Source organism: Colletotrichum jinshuiense, chromosome 9 (assembly GCF_051148585.1).
Source record: "Colletotrichum jinshuiense chromosome 9, complete sequence".
Taxonomy (NCBI): domain Eukaryota; kingdom Fungi; phylum Ascomycota; class Sordariomycetes; order Glomerellales; family Glomerellaceae; genus Colletotrichum; species Colletotrichum jinshuiense.
In genome coordinates this window covers 2,618,951-2,637,550 of record NC_139316.1, presented here as the reverse complement: position 1 = coordinate 2,637,550, position 18,600 = coordinate 2,618,951, and the positions used below count along the sequence as shown (strand labels likewise).

The window sequence follows — 18,600 nt, the reverse complement described above, 5'->3', positions numbered from 1 at the left end:
TGTAGCGTCGCAGTGTCGCCATATTAGACCGACAGGGCCACGTGTAATTCACCGAGCGTCAGTGTCGGCGCTGGCATTTGACTCCAGCCTGTCTCTTCCACATGGGCGCGATCAGCGGTGAGTCAAGCATACATATCGGACCGTCAACGGCAGAGCGTTGATAAGGCAGGGCAGGGAGGGGAACAGGGGTTCTGGGTGGCGACATAGGGTCCCTTCCTGTCCAGTGCAAATGAGGTGAGTCGAATGATAGTCGGGGTGGAATGGCGTTTTCCTTCGAAAAAGCACTCGCAATCCTAGACGCCGGCCCAATAGCATTGCTCGGAAGCCCTCACCGAGTCTTGCGGGGGTCCGTACGACATGGGTGAAATATTATGTATCGCAACGGGGGATGTATTGGCGCTGGTCACTATTGGTTGCCTCTGGCAGAGCACAACAGAATAGAACGTCATGTCGGCAGCCCGAGAAGGTTCTGTTCTATGCCAGGGTACTCAACCTTGGCGGTACCAGACAATGGTAGAAAGTGATTGTGGATATTGTGTGCGAACCGAGAAGACGAGACGATGAATTGATGCAGCGTCGCAATGGATGTGTCTCATTATCCCATTGTCTGGGCGTTTTCGGTTGGGCCAACTGAACGGGCGTGGCAAGGTTATCTCGCGAGACTGATGAACATGTCTTGGACGGGGGTTGTTTGCCTCATGTGAAGCTGCATGTGTTCTTTGTCTCAGGAATATGCGTTATGGAGTACATCGAGGCACAAGAGGCGGACCAAGTAACAAAAGACGAAGACAGACAGACCCCGGGGTCTACTGTGCAACAACGGGCGACGATCGCTGGGGCGCAAAGGTGGCAAAGGCTTAACATGAAGAACCTACGTGCCTACGCGGCTCGGGCTTTTGTCGCCCGTTCCTGGGCGCTAGAAACCTTGGCTTGATGCCCAGCAGACGAGGCATTTCGAGATAATACGTGCTCTGTATCAGCAGAGAGTGATGTACGCACTGATATCGCTGACTCTGTAGCCAGTCGAACCACCTCTCAAATGCCAGCGAGGAGTTGGTGGGGGACCCTTCAAAACTGGGTGCAATTAGTGATTGATCTGCCCAATAAGAGTGATTTCTGGGACGACATAGTTTGCACTAGACGGGCGTCGGATGCTCATCCGGTGCCTGACTGCTGGACGGGGAGGTGAGATTTAATACTGCGCCGACATGGCGTCTTCTCCGTGTGATTGAAATGCCGGGAGAGAGTTCGTTTCTTTTTTCTTTCTTCGCAGGGCTTTAACTTTTTAATATTATTTTTGCTCTTCTGCCAACTTCGACTCCTCCGACCACCATTGTCCGCCGTAGTACATGTTTTCTTTCGTTGTCGTGTTGACGGGGGTTGGACCATGTCTGCAATGCAAGATAAAACGTTCACCAGTTAGTAACGATGTTATTGATGGCGTTGAATGAAACATGCGTATGTGTACAACCAGGGACGGGTATTGGAACAGCAAGTACGTAACTCGATTCCCGTTGGAGGTGGGGCGGCTGAGCGGTTGAAGTTGAGGGCAAGGCCAAGGTGCCTCCCCCAAGCATTCGATTGGACCCCTGTTCGACAACGCCCGCAGCATTACGGCGAGTCTTGCAAGCTAAGCAGAGGTGAAGGGTAAAACTCGACAGGATGGGGATTACACGTGTAAATATACGGAGGTACATGCTATGCAATTCACGAGGTACTATGGATACCTTACTCAGTGAGGTGGCCAATGAAGGGGCGAAAAGGTTGTTAAAAGGTTGCGCCTTATCTGGTTGTGTCCCCCACATCCACCAGTCACAGGCCGCCCATCGGCCATCTAGCGGGCGTAGGGCGCGCATCAAGACGTGGGTTGCGACAGGAAAGCGTGGGAGGACACACCTCTCACAAGTCACCACCTCACCCCCGAGGTTATTCGTTACTAGTGCATCGGCAGAGGAACGGAGCAGTGGTAGCCAACTTAATCGTGGGTGCTGGAAGAGGGTCAAATCCAAAGACAATGAACCACAGGCATCTCAAGATGCCTGAAGTCTGTAGCTAAGGTAGCGGGCAGAACGTGTGTATGTGCGCGCGCACTCCTTCCAGGGCATCATTCCGCCGAGCCAGGGGTTGGTGGTTTGATTTGGTTTGGACCCAATGGCCGGTTCAGCGGTGTTTTGTTGCCGTGATTGATAACTGTCACGTAAAACGGTGCGACTTACCCGCGTCTCCTCCCGATGCATCCCGCACGGTGTACAAGACCTTCAACTTCCTCCTACAGCAAACTCGCGGGGTAAGGTCCGGGACGCTTTCGCGCCTTTCTGGGGTAAGACGAGCAGCGCCACAGTGCGATCCCGCGATTCCCACCCAGCGATTTGAAAGCGCGTCCATCCCCTCCCCTACACTGAGATTAGGTACCTTAGTGTCTCCCAATCCCGCGCAAAACCCACTTTCCCGCCTGCCGCCTCCCGCTTCCCCCGTATCACCCCTCGCTCCCTCCACCTCTCTGTTGTGCTCCGCCCGACCAAAAGACGACGGGAGTTCGGAAGGCCATCTCGACAGCAGGTACTCCCTCCCATTTTCATCAAAGGTAAGGAAATCACGCCTGCTTCTCTCTGTATACACTAGAGGCCCAAGAATAGGTGGACGGTACGGGCAGCCTCGCATTTTGCAAGTTGTACCGAGCCACCAATTACTGCATCCGTATCGAATTCCCTCATTTCCCCCCGTCCTTACGAATCCGGCCCTTCGACCGCTTCCATCTGCCATCGCTCCCTTCCTCTCCCCATCGTCTATTGCGTCTTGTCTGCCTGTCTTCACTCCTCCCGTTACCTTTCCCACACCACATCTCCATTCAACTCCCACCCCCCCTTGGTCCGGACTGCAAAACTTGACAGTCCCCCTTGCCCCCTTTCCCCTTCCCGCCCCTTGCCGTTCATCACGACACGCCCTTTTTTGTACTTTCGTCCAATGCCACTTCTTTTTCACGCGGCCAACGTCTTCACCCATCCGTCGTCTTTTGAGACCGATACTTTCACCCTCACACTCGCCCGCAGTCAGTCCGTATCGCCGCCTTTCTATGTATTACATTCGCCCTGCCGACGATACCAGGACCCTACCGACTTTGTCCTATCTACAAACCCATTGAGCATTCCCTGCAGCATTCGTCGCCCAACCCAACCATCTGATCTCCACAGGCCCGTCCACCAACAGGCTGCCGGCCGGAAGTACTGCGACGTATCTTACCCTCCCCCCTCTCGCCCCCGTCATCCCGTGTTTTCCTCCACAACGATAGATACGCATCCCGAACCTCAGATATCGCACGTCTAAGCTCGGTCCCTGTTATTTCACCCCAGACACGAAGTGTACCTCAGCCTGAAAACCCTCGTCGCCCAGACCCACGCTTCCCGGTCCCAGCCCTCCTCCCGCTTCTTGTCTGCTATCTAAAGAGCCGCCCCCGCCTACCCGCGCAACAGCAGACATCTCTTCTCATCTAGTTACGATTCCTACCTCAAACCGTGTTATCTCTCTTGGATATAGTTTTTGTTATTTCCGGCACCTCTACCTCGTTCATCGTCGCCGCCCGCCCCTCTATAAACCTAACCATCTGCATCGTCCCATGGACCGCCTACTCTTCTGTACTGCACCCAAATCTCAGTCTCGCGCTCAACTCTTTCTGAGCCGCGCCTACGACAGCCTGTGATAGCTTTGAACTCGATAAACCTGCTCCCCACACTGGGTCTGCTGTTACAGCGACCCTGGTCTTATCGAGAGGCTATCGCTTTGTGAGCCAGCGGATACTGCTTACCTCCATGTCCTCCACGTCTTCCCCCTCACCGTTGCAAGGCCCAACTGGCCGCATCGACGAGGCGAGTCTACCGCAGGGCCAGTGCAGATATATCTTACTGGTACCTGGTATCAAAGGCCAACGATGTGCCTGCGTACACTTTTCTTTAAATCGGTCCACTCCCGGGGCGAGTTGTGATTGCGGTCACATGGCCTGTTATCATGTCAAGACGCCGGAGCCATCATCAACCAGACAGGAGGTTGAGCTGCTAAAGCAGCGTCTTCGGGTTTTGGAAGAACAACTTGACCAAGAAAGGCAGGGCGGCCTTGGAACTGTTGTGACCAGGGTGAGCGAGCTGGAAGAGCTTGTTGACAAGAGCCGCGAGGAAATAGGGCAGGAGATTAAAGGATCATATCGCAACATCAACAGAGTGTGGCAGTCAGTTGAGCAGCTGGAGCGACGAACCAGTCAACTGCAAGAAAACCTGCACTCCCAGTCGGACCATCTGGGAAAAGTTGATGGTGAGTTGAAGAACGTCAGCAACCGACAGATGGAACTCTTCGACGCAGACGAGAGCATTGAGGAGAGGTTGGAACAGTTGGAGTCGGATCACGATTTACTAGTCAATCGAGGCAGGCAACACCTGAACGCCGAAATGAAGACCGGCTCTCTGCCTAGCGACATTCCGAGGCCCCTTCCCTTACAGCAACCCCCAGCCATGATACATGCCCAGCGTGACTTTCGGGTCGACCTGGACAACGTATACTCGGCGTCTCGTATCTCCCCAACCCCTAGTACAACTGGATCTGCCGCTAGCACAAGTAGCTGCGGGGCATGGACGGTTCACATCTCATTGCTTCCGACAGCCTCCCAACCTTTCCCCTTCGAGAGGGACACCAACGCTTACAAGCGCTGCCTTTCCCGCGGGCTTCATCGGACTGTGGTAGTTGGCGGTCACGACAGCGACTCATTTGTCAAGGCCGTCACAAAGACTTTTAATGGACTTCTTGAAGGAAGGCCATGGATGCCTTTGCAAGCGAAGCTTTGCGACGCAGAAGTACTTCAGGGGCTACCTATGTTGCGACCACTAGATCCCAAGCTTGTCGACTGCGAATACGACTTCGACTTTTTGCGAAAGCACTGTGGTGTTTGCGATCCCAGTGGCAAGGTTGAATCGCTGTACATAGCCATGCGCCAGGACAAGCTTTCATGGCACTTTCTCCGAAGCTCCCCAAGGTTCTTGGATGGTCTTGAGAACTGTTGGGTCTACGATCACTTTCTAGATCCGAACGACCCGGTGGAAGACGACCGTATGGATGAACACGACCGCCCTTCCGCCGGGGATATTGTTCCGAGTCTCCCATGCCTCAAACGAGCGGCGTCCGAGATCTCGCGAACCACGAACCTGGCACCTGTGACGACGGGCAGCGAACCCGATGGTCCGCGGACCAAAACTTCCCGCACGGCTTGTCTGCCCGGGCTAGTTGAGGCGTGCAGACGGGTGGAAACTGTGTAAGACTTTCGATTTGTTTATTTTTTTAAAGTTTTACAGCGAAATTCGGTCCTCTGTACCATAAAAGGACCATTCGGCGTTAGGGACATGGCAGCCTCTTGAGAAGCAAATGGCTATTGATGTACCGTGCAAAGCGGCAAGTGGGAGTTGTACACACAGCTTTACAAGATGAGCGTGGTCATCTAGACCGTGTTATGATAGAAGAGAGGTCGGTTGACCTGATATCTCAGAGCGTCTAATTATACCCCGTTTCATTTGGCTCGAGGACAGGGGGATTTGTCGTGGTTGCCATTCCCGGAAAATGGGGTATCAGATATAGACAGAGTAGAAATTCCGGGGTAAGATTTAACTGCGACCACTGCAACGTGTTTGTTTTATATAACTGATGATGCTTGCTGGTCCGTAAAGTGCAGGTAGACAGGCATAACTGGAATTCAGTAATACCTTTTGATGGCATTGTGTAATCAGGGTCGGCACTACGTCGTCCAATTATCAAGACCCCGGGTCGGAGCCAATGCAAAAGAACCGGTTGGGCAAGTTGATTCAAAGCCAACGCTTGTCCAGAAACGGCAACGGCGCCCACCTCAGCCTCATCCTCCACAGCCACTGCACTGGGTGGCCAAAGCTTCGTGGATCATTCATTCAACCCCGATCACCATTGCTGCTTCCACGCTCCACCACAAACGGCCATTACCTTACACGTCTTCAACCTCTCCCAGCCACAGCAAGGTCTCTCCTTGCCAATTGAAGTTAGGCCAGACGACTTCCATCCTTGCTGTCATTCATATATCCTACTTCATCTTCCAGGCTTGAGCGTGCCGAGCTTGCCTGCTCTTAAACCTCTGTTTCTATCTAGTCAATCTCTACCATTACAAACCACAACCCTACCGAAGTCACCATGGATTGGGACATTGACATGGACGATGTTGCCGAGGGCTTTGCTCCTCCGACCGCGACAACTACCAACAGCGCAGTGTGTGGCCTCGTTTCCCTTCTTTCTTGGGCCGCGATTTGCTAACTTTCATTTCGTATAGAGCTTGGGAGAACCCGTCACTGCACCCTCCACTACGATAGAGCGCGATGCGGAAAGCTCTACCCTAATTTCCAACAAGATAAATATGCGTGGTCTCGACACTTTGACGACGGACGACATCAAGACATTTGTGAGAGATCACTACGGCCCCACAGACAGGGTCGAATGGATTGACGACGAATCCGCGAATCTGGTCTTTGGATCGGAATCATTGGCGCAGGAGGCTCTGAAAGCTTTGAGTGCCGTTGAGATCGCCGACGTGACTCAGCTACCCGTATTGGAGACCATCCCAGCCAAGGCATTCGCAGCCAAACCGGAAGCCAATTTGCAAATTCGGTTTGCCGTACTTTCCGACAAGAAGGTGCCAGGCGCAGCCTCAAGAAGTCGGTTCTATCTATTCCACCCCGAATTTGATCCAGAGGAGAGAAGGCGACGCGAGGGGACAAGGGGCAAGTACCGCAACCGGGAGGGAGACGACCGCCCCAGCCGCAGTGGCCGAGCAAGGAATCAGCGTGACCAGAGTGTGGAGGTATTCGATGCTGGCATGTATGACGACGACGAGGCAACATTGGCAGATCGCGAGACTAGGTCTACGCGGCGTCCGAGAAGTTCTCACTCAAGAGACTCGAGTTCGCACGGGGAGCGGTCGAATGCGCGCCGCAATCAAGAGAAGGAGCTCTTCCCAGATCGAGGATCAAGAACGGCCAGAAGCCAGCGGGATCGATCAGCGTCACCCAGGAGGGATATCGATGGCGACGCAGCAATGGACGTGGAGGCTGGACGAGCGACCAGAGTCAGCAACAGACAGAGGGCGTCCGGTATCAGGGACCATCTGGCAAGGGATAACAAGTCCAAGGAACTGTTTCCCACAAAGAGGCCGTCGACTAGCAAGACACATATGGACCGAGTGATGGATGGTGCGGAGGAGACTACACGGCTTATGCAGGTTAATATGTCAGTCAGCAACGATGGGGACGCTAAGAAGGACTTGTTTGATATTCGGGGCAGAGCAGAGAAGCAAGGCCCCACCACTGGTTTCGCCATCAAGGGGGCTGCGAGTGCAAACGTTAAAGAGCTTTTCCCGGGCCGCTTTGGGGGCGGTAATACCGGAAAGGAGCTCTTCGCCGACAAACCTGAAGGACGAGGTCGAAGACGGCAGAAGGCTGAGGATTTGTTCTCTTAACACTTCATCACTTGGTGCATTCGGCAACCGGGTCACTGGTGAACAGGACAGAGCGCTCTCTATGGCAACTTTGGAAAAGCAACAAACTGCAGCGGCTCACATAGATACTGTAGATATCTGGGAAATTGAGCACAAGGTACCTCAGTGGAAGGCCAACTAGACCAAGGATCCAAGTATACGCTGGTAATGGACTGTAAATTGGCATGACGACACTCTCAGCTGTTCACCCGGTATATTGGAGAGCTGAGACGACGTAGCGCTGACAGGCGCCACCATATCATGTTGGACCTCGGTTCACCAGCGACTAGGGATAGTCTGATCAGTTAGACGATTTCCTACACATCCATTGGCTTGCTTGCTCTCCTTAGGTGCTTCGTGTGTATTCCCTCCGGGACATGGCAGGTAGGTCGGTGGGCAGTTAGAGTCGAAATCACGCGGGACGAGGGCAAGTCATTGTAGCATCACCTTTGTAGGGAAAGTAAGGCACTTTCCCTTCGAGAAGGCGCAGTGAGCGACGGACGGATATCTCGAAGTCAGCCCGCACCTGCCATTTCTACGCGTCAAGATCCAACTGAGGTGAGGCACTTACCTGCGTCGAAATTCCATGCCTGTTTCTTTTTTCCGTTCATTTGACCTTGCCCCTCCTTAGGCAAACAATACTTCTTTCCCGCCTGGCGTTTCAGCATCACTCTTGCCTTCAAGTTCAACAGGGCTACTATACCAGAAATATGATACCGAGCCTTCTGCAGTCGCGTCTCAATACTGCGACTTGCGCCTACAGATTCAGCATCCATCGACTATCCGGTTCTGTATTTGCACTATACTAACTTGCCTTGCCCAGTACAAGGCCGCCGCCGACAGAGCGAGCGCACCAAGCAGGCGGGTTCCACGAACCCGAATCAACAACGTTTCACCCAAATGATAGGTGGGCAGACCATTGGTCAACATCATTATGGAAGTGATGGCGGATCTAGAGTGGCTAAGGACATTCCCTCAGCGACGGAAATCAGAGATGACACTGAATCAGTCTGTCGAGAATGACCCTTCAACGCAGCTTGGCCTCCCTAACGCCAGGTCCCAACAACGAAGGTCTATCCCTCGTATTGCTAGCCTTGACATCCTCAACTCTGCCAAGCATGGTTGCCCCAGCATCATGTCAGATGGGTCGCTCTCATCCTCTCGTCGGCTGTCACCATCGCCGGTGGACTCAATCGAAGCGATCCTCTTCCAGGGGCGAGATCAAACTGAGGGCACCCTTTCCCTGGAACAAATGGTCAACGCCTTACACTATATCATGATGACCAAACCTATCTTCGACCCAGTACCCAGAGAGTACAATGCTTACATTCTACATTTGCTCGAGGGATATTGGAAGCTACAGGAGCGACTTCAAGCAACCGAGCAGGCGTTGGCAGAAGAAAAGGAGACGAAGCAGCACAGTCTCGATGAATTCACCAAAATTTCAGCGGAATGGGAGAAGAAAGAGGCCGGCTTCCTCGCTGAGATCAAGCGTATGGAAATGGTACTTGCCAATGTCGCCCCTGACGGTGTTGGTGCAGTCGTCTTAGCCAGATCCGGCAGTGTCATGGATAGAAGCGCTCGATCATCTAGACTCTTCAGGGCCAGAATTGAGAAGGTCAAGGGCAGCCCTGGGGAAGGTAGGTTTCATCTATTGACAAGCTGTGGCGTGGACCATTGAACGTGGACTGAAAGAAACGCTGCAGACAGACGAGACCCCGATAAATCCGATAGCATGGAAGATTCGCGAAACTTGGCAACCTCGGGAAGCCCGCACCAGACGCATCGAACAGTCTGTAAGCTATAAAACCGTTCGTTTTACCGTATATGACATACAGGCTAAGTAAAAAGTGACAATGTACCCAAAACTGAATGAAAATGCCGATATTGAGTTGAGCGAGAAACTGCGGAATCTCCGGCGGGGACAGTACTGGGCCACGAAGTATTCGAGAAAAAAGTGGCCACCTAATGAGGCCGACATAGCCCGGGATGTCGCAAAGAGCTCGGAGCAGGATGGCAAGAACACGACAACAGAGGGCAGGATCATAGACAACCTGCCTGCCAAGTCTATTGCGCCCGAATTGTCCCATCGATCGTCACGTTTGCAAATTATCAAGACGTCAACGCATACTCCAGAAACCACCAAAGACATGTCAGATGATTATACCGATATGAATGAGCTATGCAGTGCCTTGCCTCAACGGACCCCCAGCGTCGGCCCAGTGAGACCCGGAACGGCCGCTACGGACAATTCGGGCGACCAGTGGTCGCCCGATGGCCACCCGGATGTCTCGATGGCAGGCTCCGGCGGGCACTCGTGCCCTGCTCATCAAAAAGCCTCTGAAGTCTACCGCCACAGAAGAGAGTTTTCCTTCGACCCGGGAGAGGATGGTATTTCACCGCTGCCTTTGGTCGGTGTGGCTCATTCCACAAACGGCCAGGACAACTGCGCGGATGGCAGTGTGTTGGGAGGGGAACTTCTGCCCTAGTGTCAATCAAAGCAAACCCCATGGCACTCACGAGCGGGTTTTATCGAGATTACAGTCTGAGAAGGCCTCGTAGTAAGAAGTTCGGACCCCCGATACGACGGCACTTTTCAAATGGGACCACAGTGTTGGGGGTTGTGCTAGAGAGGGGGGCATGTCCAGTTCTCGGGGAACGAATCGCACTTGATGTACACACAACATATTCCTTGAGGTCTCGAGAACTGTTTGGAATGAATTGGAGGTAACATCGGGGTTATGTTATCCCGATGGAACGGCGAGCTACAGAAGCCAGCCAGGCACGGATAACGGCATGCCGGGCACAGAAGCGGGCTAGCAGCGAGGGACAGGAAGCCTCCTGGCGAAGAGGCTATGGGGCTGATGCGTGCAAGAGCACTGGTACTGAGGGATTTACAACGACGGGCCGACCTTGGTGGGATAGGGCCATGCGGGGGCAGTAGTCTAGCACACTCGAGAACATTTTGTTGTCTCCCTACTCCAAGACTGTGACAGTAGCCATCATTCCCTTTACTATATTATGAGGTACACATAGCTAAAGCAAGCCGTGTTCATAGAATATCCCGTTCATTACTCATACGTGCATACAGCCAGTTATTAAGTACTCATATGGCAAGCTATCAACCAAATTTGAACCAGAACTACCGAGTGAAGTTCTCAGACCGAGTCAACTTCGCCCCCTAGAGCCTGGCCCTGCCTGTGTAGCCATCAAGGTTTACGAAGTGGCAGCGTTGCTCTCCCAGGAAGGCTGGCGGCGGCGGCGGACGGGTGGATGCTAGTTCACAGGAAGAATTTCCAAGTCACAAGCACATAGGGAGATCCGGCATATCTCTATATCGTGGGGCAGGTTCAGGGTTGTAGAGGTGTTTGTAGAACTGCGGTTTTCCTTCAATTCCGCTGCAGGAAGTGAAAGACACAAGGGGAGGGGGTAACTAGCGTGCGAGAGAAACGCTTGAAAAAAGGCACAAGCAAGTAAATAAGCCAACTCCATCATGGCTCCGGCTATCGACAGAATTACTTTGTTAGCTTTCGGCTCGGAGACTGGTCTGGCCACAACTTTCACGTCAGATATGGCCAGGCCAGGCTCTCCGTCAGCGAACAGCAGAGGCTGTCCTATGGAAAAGGTGATGGCGTGTGAAAGTAGATTGAAACACGATCGCAACAGCCTTTGACGCACGCGGTCGATCAGCGAGGCGTTTTTCCTTGCCAGGTTTCCGCAGCGAAGGAGATGTGGAACGGACAGGACACGAGAGTCTCCCCCCTACTCCCTTCTCTCTTCATTCCACTTCGTTTACCTCCAGCTGCTCAGACGAAGAATCGCACCTTGCTGGACTACCTACTATTGCTCGGAAGAATTTCATGGCGACTTTGACCACTGGCAGTAGCTACCTTCATTCATTTCATGTTTTGCGTGTCATTCAAAGAGAGTGATGCCCCCGGCTTGAGCCGACGGCAATACTCAGCACTGTCTATTTCACCATCTACATTATCTGTCCGTCTATGGCATGCATAGCCTCTGGAAACACCACATACCGGGCTATGTCACTAAATCAGCAGACGAAGGTAAAGGCCTAGGCCGTTCCAACCCTTTGTCTCGGCCATCCGCTGTCTTGGATCGATCGGCCGTTGGGACCATACCCCCGAGCACGAGGCTGCAAACGACAGAGAGAGAGCTAATTAAGAGTCAATCGTAGGTAGATAAAGAGATGACTGTGTGAGACGCGTCAACCACAGCACTTGCAGCATCTCTTTCGACTTAGCTCGATGTTCTACCCCCTAGCCCGAACAGGCGGGCATGGTCGCACGCCTGAGACCACAAGAGAGAGAGAGCCACGAGATAGCCACTCGTGACACTATCTACTTCCCCGCCACATACGCCTCCAATGGCGAGGCGAGAGATGGAAGACACGGCAAAGCCGACATGCATGGCATGCTGTAAGCTTTGGACTTGCCATGGTTCCGTCTCCTCCTGACACCCTTAACGCCGGGTACCACACCCACGCTGGCTTTGCCATAAGTGCTTGTGATTTGTTTAAACAAGTACGATTATGTTCTGAGTGTGCCGGCGGGTAGAGCATAGTGTTCCCCGTCGGGAGTGCGGTGATACAAAAGCGCTCTGGGTATTAAATTTGCAGGAGTCGTACGGACGCGGGAAATGTGCTGAAAGTGCCATGGCGTCGAGGGGAGTCGATTGATCGACGTGGACGTGGACCTGTATGTGGGCGCAGGCACGAGGTCACAGAGTGACCAGCCTCCACAGACAATAATCCAAACGATTGTGACTATTCCTGTTGGGTGCTGTGGCTGATTCTTGGATGGTGTGGATCATAATAACATGTTGAGATGTGGTGGCGGTTGACGTTGTCTGTGCCGCCGTGGCCGGCTCGTGCGACCCGCGTGTGTCAATGCTTCACAAGTCCGTGTGCGGGCGTGGGAATTCTCAGGGACAGAAGTGGGCATGGCTTTCCAGAAAAGAAACCTTGCCCAATATTGAAGACTATGAAGGTCGGAGTTTTTCAATTTCGTCCTTTTTTATTTATTTTTATGGAAAAAAATATGTTGGCAAATAAAGTTTATCGCGGGAGACTGCCAACCCGAGCGCCACTAAGTAATACAAGCACAGGCCATCCGGTTCACCGACATCCCTCCTCAGTTGGCAAAGTCCAAGCTCGCACAAGAATGATGATGATGCAGCAGCTGAAGTAGACGAGGATGGGTTGGGTGATGTAGCACAGTGGTGATTTTCTATTTTGTTTCACAGAATTCTATTCTCCCAAAAAGTGAAGTGGTACAGAGTCCCCGTTGGCGGCGTTCATACCGTGGACAGGCAGTAGATGGTTAATATGCAAGTACAGAACTCTAACAGACACAGCCCATGACCGTAATGAAGCTGTTGCTCTCTCTCTCTCTCTCTCTCTCCCTCTCGCCGCCACCACCACTCCGTAGCGGAGCAATTCATAACATAACCGCCCCATGCAGGCGAGTTAAAGATGTGTGTTGGTGATGATGAGGAGGTGCGCATTGACGAGAGTGAGCCCTCGCCCCCTTGCATTGGCACCCGGACCATTGGTTTGGCAGGTCCCTTGCGGATATGGTACGTAGTCTGGCTTGCTTTGATCGGATGGAAGGCGTTCTGCGTGCATGTGTGTGTGTCGAGAGCAAGGGGTTAAGAGGGGATTTGTCATGCTGCTTTCCCCTCTGAAACAGGCAGCTCTTGCTTAGTTCGCTCTGGTCTGACCTGGCCAGGTCCGTTGGGTTCTGGTGTCTGGGGCATCGCAGCTTAATGGCGTGCCGTATGTGGCTTGCAACTTCAATCGGTCACAAGGAAGCATTGCCCAACTCCCCCGGAAGACTAGATTCACAAGACACAAGCAGGATTACTTTGCCTGCATGATACATACGGATACTCTGGGAGCTTGAGAGAGGCGAGAGGGGACAATGTGCAAGGAGAGCGGCAAAGAGAAGGCCGGGATATCACCACCTGGCGAAGCCAAGCGGATATCATATCAATGATGACCAGGAGAGAAAGGCAAAAATGGGGCCGGAGGTCAGGCTGAGTCAGTGAGGCCTCTTCCCAGCAAGAGCATGCAGCTGGCATACTGAGGCGCCTAGTCATCTAACAAGGCAAGCAAATATGGTGACTAGGGAAGGCTCGGACGGCCCCAGATCTCCGTTGTACACAACGAGGTACTCTAAACACTTGGTCGACCGTTGGTGCTCATGTTTCTCAGTGCCTGGCGTCTTGTCCTTGTCCACGCCAAGATCGAAATCGGGGTGAACCACAGCCACGGATGTGAGTAGTGATATCCGTCATCCAGGTTCGGGGCCGTCCAAGATACGGCAGGATTGTTGTTTTAATCCCTGCCGCGAAACCATCGGGTAGGGGGGGAGGGGTGTCAGTTTGTCGGTCTTCTAACAATGAGGTTTTTGTAGTCCATGTCTGGGGCAAGGGGGTGCAGCATCAGCCAGCCATCAGCACCCCACCCCGTCGATTAACGACAGTACGGATGACGAGCTTGCTCTGCAGTTGGGAATCAGTCGTTGCCCCTACCTTGTGGTATGCATCATCACTAACCAACAGTGTTCAGCAGGGGTTTGAAAAGAAACCATGATCAAGGGGGAGGAAACACGACCATAAAAAATTCTGCACACATTTCTCTGTCTGCAGTAGTATGCGTATGCATGGCCTTTTATTGTATGTGCGGTTAACGCGCGGAGGAGCAGGATTGGGAGGCCCGTCTGTTCGCACAGCTGCCCAAGCAGGGTAAGGCTCCTTGGGCAAAGAAAGCTGAGCGGCGGATATGATGTACGGATATAACGCTCCAACGTGGTGCAGATTGATAAACTGTGAGCCCTGTAGTAGCCATGCGACTGCAGCAAGACATGTCAGTCAGAAATGACAAGTCTGAAGTGAGCACCGACGTCCCGTTGTGAACAGCAACAACAGCAACAACAGCAACGACAGCAACGACAGCAACCGGGAGCTCGCTTGACGTGCCAGTGCGCTGCCCTCACCTTACCTTACGTGCGGATCCCAATTGCAAATACCTTACCCGCCCGGCCCTGGCCTAGCTTCCTGTCTCAGACACAGGAGTCACAGTCCAGGGGCAAGAGACAGCAGGCACCCGTATAACGGCTGAAGGGCTGAGTGGCTGGCCGGTTGGTTGGAAACCTCGGATGCGGAGCACCGAGGGATGGGGGACTGGGCAGGGTTTGTTTCCCCTTGTTCTTGGGCTGAGATGAGTTGGTTTGCTTGTTGCCGAGCTCTTGCTCCCACCCTTCCCTGTCCTGCCTGTGCTCAGGCAGAAAACTATCAAAGTCTTTCTCTCCCAACCTACGTGAGAACGAAAATACGGAGCGTCCCCATAAGCTGTATGTAGTTTGCTTACGCTTGGTAAATTACGTGCCAGGCTTCTCCCCTGTCTGTGAGGCTTCCCGTTAGGAAAGCTGGGCCTACCCTTGCTATACTTAGTCCACCTCCCATCTCCCCTACGCCGCTGGCCGGCCGTTGATCGACGGGAGGCCATTGGCCCGGGGCCCCGGCGATGGGGTGAACGTGTTCCATGTTCATGTCGATACAACCCATCGATTCGTCGGCTGCAGGTCACCCAAATAAAATGGGATCTCAGATCCATCCTCGCATCGTTTCTCTCGACCCCCCATGCCTGTCGGCTCGACACCCATGTCTCTTGTTTATCCCCCTTTCCTCCTCCGATTCCGTGTCCGTTTCCAAACCCCATCTAACCCTCACAGGGATGATCGTCAACCTTAGCAATATCCGTGTTGCAGCAGCAGCCAAGAATCGCCTAGGTCACACCTCAATGATACCCTCCACTAACCTCGCGTCGAGATCCCAATGCTACGCAGTAACCCAGATGATCGCCGGGCATCTGATGTGATGTGGAATCAATTCGCCAAGGCCTTTCGGATGCCAGCCCCTGGGTTGCGGTCCACTCAACGTGGGTGAAATTCGACTCCCCTGTTTGTTATGGTTTGTTTCGACGTCTATCCCGTGTACTATTTTCTCTCTCGTCTTATCAACCTACGCTTAAGCTCTTTCGCCCGTATATTACGTACGTATGGAGTGAGGCATCCCATATATGGGGTCACTCCCTTTCCCCGGGACATCGGCGACATGCCCAGCAATTGATGGCAAATAACAGCATCCACTGCCATGCGGATTGGCGGATGACGCCGCAAGTGATGTGAGAGATGGCGATGTACCCGAGGCTGTCGACAGTAACGAAATGACGGGTACTTAATGGTGTCGGGAGGGCGTCGATCCTTGATGTACCGTTTGTCTTGGACGAATGCACCACAGGCGATGATGATCTATAGGGCTTCTTGGGTGCGGATGCAGGTGCGGGCGTTGGCTGTGCGAACGGCCGACCAACTTGTGGCCGGAAACGGCCCGGATGGACGGGTCTAGTTTGGCTTGATTGATACGTTCGATACTTGGGCTAAGTTGAGTTGGACAGGCCAAGCCAGGCCGGCGTGGTAAGTTATGGTTAACCGGTCGGCAATATCATCGTAGCTGACAACGCCTTCAACACTTTTATCACTGTTCATTGGTCGAGTCAAGGCAATGGCAAGGTATCATCATATATGCTGCTTATTGTGGTGTTGGTGTTGTTGTCTTTTTCTGGGGCAAGTGAACTGGATTGGCGAGCTGCGGTTTTACCATCCTTCTGGTGTTATTTGCTTCGTGCTCCGTTGCTTAGGCTTAGGTTTGTTTGGGCTTGGTTGACTCACCGATTGATTTTTAACTTGCTTCCTTCTACATGCCCCTCTAGCTCTCTGCCTGTGCCTCCTGTTCGTGGGCTTGGCTTAGCTGGGAAGCAAAAGCGCGGGTACTTCGCAGAGGCAGTGAGTGGCAGAGGCAGAGCCAAGCTTGCCAGGGCATCCCAGTTGGGATGTGTATGTCGTTCAAGGGGCCGCAGATCCTGCTCGATCCCGCCAGCACGGCCTCAGTGCCAACTCGCTGCCATCCGCTCGTCCACCAGGGATCGTCCACGGGACATAAACATGCCGAAGGTGGGAGACCAGGGTCCCACAGAGACCACGGCGTTATTTTGCACGACCTCCAGTGCCCATCAATGCATTCATGGTGGGCCATTGGCCGCTGGTCCTTGCTCTCAGCTCGTCCTCCATCTGCCGGCAATTGATCGATCGTGCGTGTGTACGTACATGTGTATGTGCGGTGCGAATGCGCGGGAAGACGGGCGACTCTTCCTCGGTAGCAGGTGCAAGAGCAAATCAGTGGTTGATGGGTTTGGTCATGTCCGTGCCCGATGATTTCAGTAAGGGCATTGCGTAGGTGGTTTGAGGAACTGTCAAGTCAAGATGAGAGAACAACAGACAGCCATCATCGTCATCCCAAGGTGCCGGGTTATTGGGCGTCTCCAGGTGTGGTAGACCGGCGAAGTGCCCAAGGGAAAGAAAATGAGGTACATCGGCCAAGGTACTTTACCACACATATTTGGCTACTGTGAGATACCCAACCTCACCTGAGCAAATGTACCCAGTTCGTACGCTGTTAGGTACTCTGTGCCTTACATGGTACCCTGGTTTTGGGGTAGGTTTTATTTAACTTTTCAGCTGGAAGGAGCCTTGATCTGATTTCCACAGCCGTTCCTTTCTCTTTCCAATGGGCTTGCCGAATTGGATTGGATTGGAATGACTAACTTGGACCGCAGTACTAGCCCTGCCTCGGATTGATTAATTACCTTGCCTCAGTTTGCAGGTAAATGCCCCAGCGCTAGTGACCTCTCATCGTCAGGTTTTGCAATGAGGCCATCATGAGATCTTCGGGATGTCCTCGGTTCAATGAAAATTCCAAGTCGCCTCCTATGACATGCACTGCCAAACCCCATACTGACGTCCCTTACTTGCGATCGATTCATTATCGTCCGTCCGTCCGTCCTTCCTGTCCTAGATATGTCATGCTCCTCCTTCGCTTCTTTGTCTCCTCCGCTCGTCGCTGCCTACGTCTGCCCCATTTGTGTCCGAAATCCTCGTCATGATCGACAGAGGCACTTCCGCATCCACATCTGCAGCAACTCCCCCAATCTCGTGTTTGGCTGCCGATGTTGGCCCTGTCCTCCAGTCCTCCCGCCTCGTCTTCGTCCATGGTCTAGCGCAGCAACTGCAGCTGCAACGCCTAAGCCTAGGCCTGAGCCTGAACCATCCGATATTTCGCACCTTTTTTTTCATTGTTTATTTTTATTACATCTACTCCGAGCTCCGACAGAGTCATTCGCTTCGCTTCGTAACAGCAGAGTCTAACAGAGTAAGTGCTTGGAGTAATTACCCTACATCACTTCAACCGAGGCCCCATAAAAACAAAAACAAATGACAAAGTCGATTTTGAACGTTGAGTACGGCGCCTTAATGGCGGAACCAGGGGGGGAACCCCTGGCCTCTGCTTTTTGCCGCAACAAATCCACACTCGCCAACCTCCGGCCATCGCTGACGTGGCGGCCAACTTGAAATAATCACCGTGCCATTCCCTGTCTCTAGCTGCCTTCCCAACACCAGCCCAGACGCTGCTGACCACAGACAGTATCTATTGGAACCACGTTGGAATTTAATCACAAATTTATTTGTTAACCAATGAAGTTGAAATAAATCGGGGGATGGGTGAAGAGAGCATTTGCACTCAACGCCGAGACGCACATAGCATGTGCACAGTCGTATGTGCAAAGAGTCTAGGATATGCTCAGCAACGTTTTGATTATTGGAAGTTTTCCGCATCTTTGTGCGTATATGTAAATCAGAGAGGTACATGGTGTGATTCTGTTCCTGAATCTCTGCAACCTCAATATTCCATGCTAGACCTTCATCATATATCAGGTCTCCCAAATGCGCCGTCCCCTCGCTGGGGTATTAAACCAACTTTAAAAAAAAAGAAAAAAAAGGACGCCAAATTTTTTTTTGGTCTGGTGCTCAGCTCGTCAGATATCCCACCCATTATATAGCTGCGCCTTTTAACCCGTACATTCTTGATACAGTGTACCTGTGTACATTGAAGTTGCGCTTGGCAAAGGCAAAGAAATAGGTAAGAAAAATGGC

The 18,600-nt window shown here is 52.8% G+C and overlaps 3 protein-coding genes across 3 annotated transcripts; all 3 read left to right on the top strand.

The window, feature by feature from the left end:
- Positions 1 to 3,806: 3,806 nt before the first annotated feature.
- EsH8_IX_000700 (uncharacterized protein) lies at positions 3,807 to 5,297 on the top strand (the record flags this gene model as incomplete). Its single annotated transcript, XM_083267036.1, has 1 exon — positions 3,807 to 5,297. One exon carries the CDS (start codon positions 3,807 to 3,809, stop codon positions 5,295 to 5,297), a length of 1,491 nt encoding a protein of 496 aa, XP_083130601.1.
- An 895-nt stretch (positions 5,298 to 6,192) lies between these two features.
- EsH8_IX_000699 (NCBP3 domain-containing protein) lies at positions 6,193 to 7,510 on the top strand (the record flags this gene model as incomplete). The annotated part of the gene is made up of 2 exons (XM_083267035.1): positions 6,193 to 6,267; positions 6,329 to 7,510. The coding sequence occupies 2 exons, from the start codon at positions 6,193 to 6,195 to the stop codon at positions 7,508 to 7,510; spliced, it is 1,257 nt and encodes a 418-aa protein (XP_083130600.1).
- Positions 7,511 to 8,462: 952 nt separating this feature from the next.
- On the top strand, positions 8,463 to 10,017 carry EsH8_IX_000698 (uncharacterized protein; the record flags this gene model as incomplete). The annotated part of the gene is made up of 3 exons (XM_083267034.1): positions 8,463 to 9,168; positions 9,235 to 9,324; positions 9,380 to 10,017. 3 exons carry the CDS (start codon positions 8,463 to 8,465, stop codon positions 10,015 to 10,017), a joined length of 1,434 nt encoding a protein of 477 aa, XP_083130599.1.
- Between the last annotated feature and the right edge of the window lie 8,583 nt (positions 10,018 to 18,600).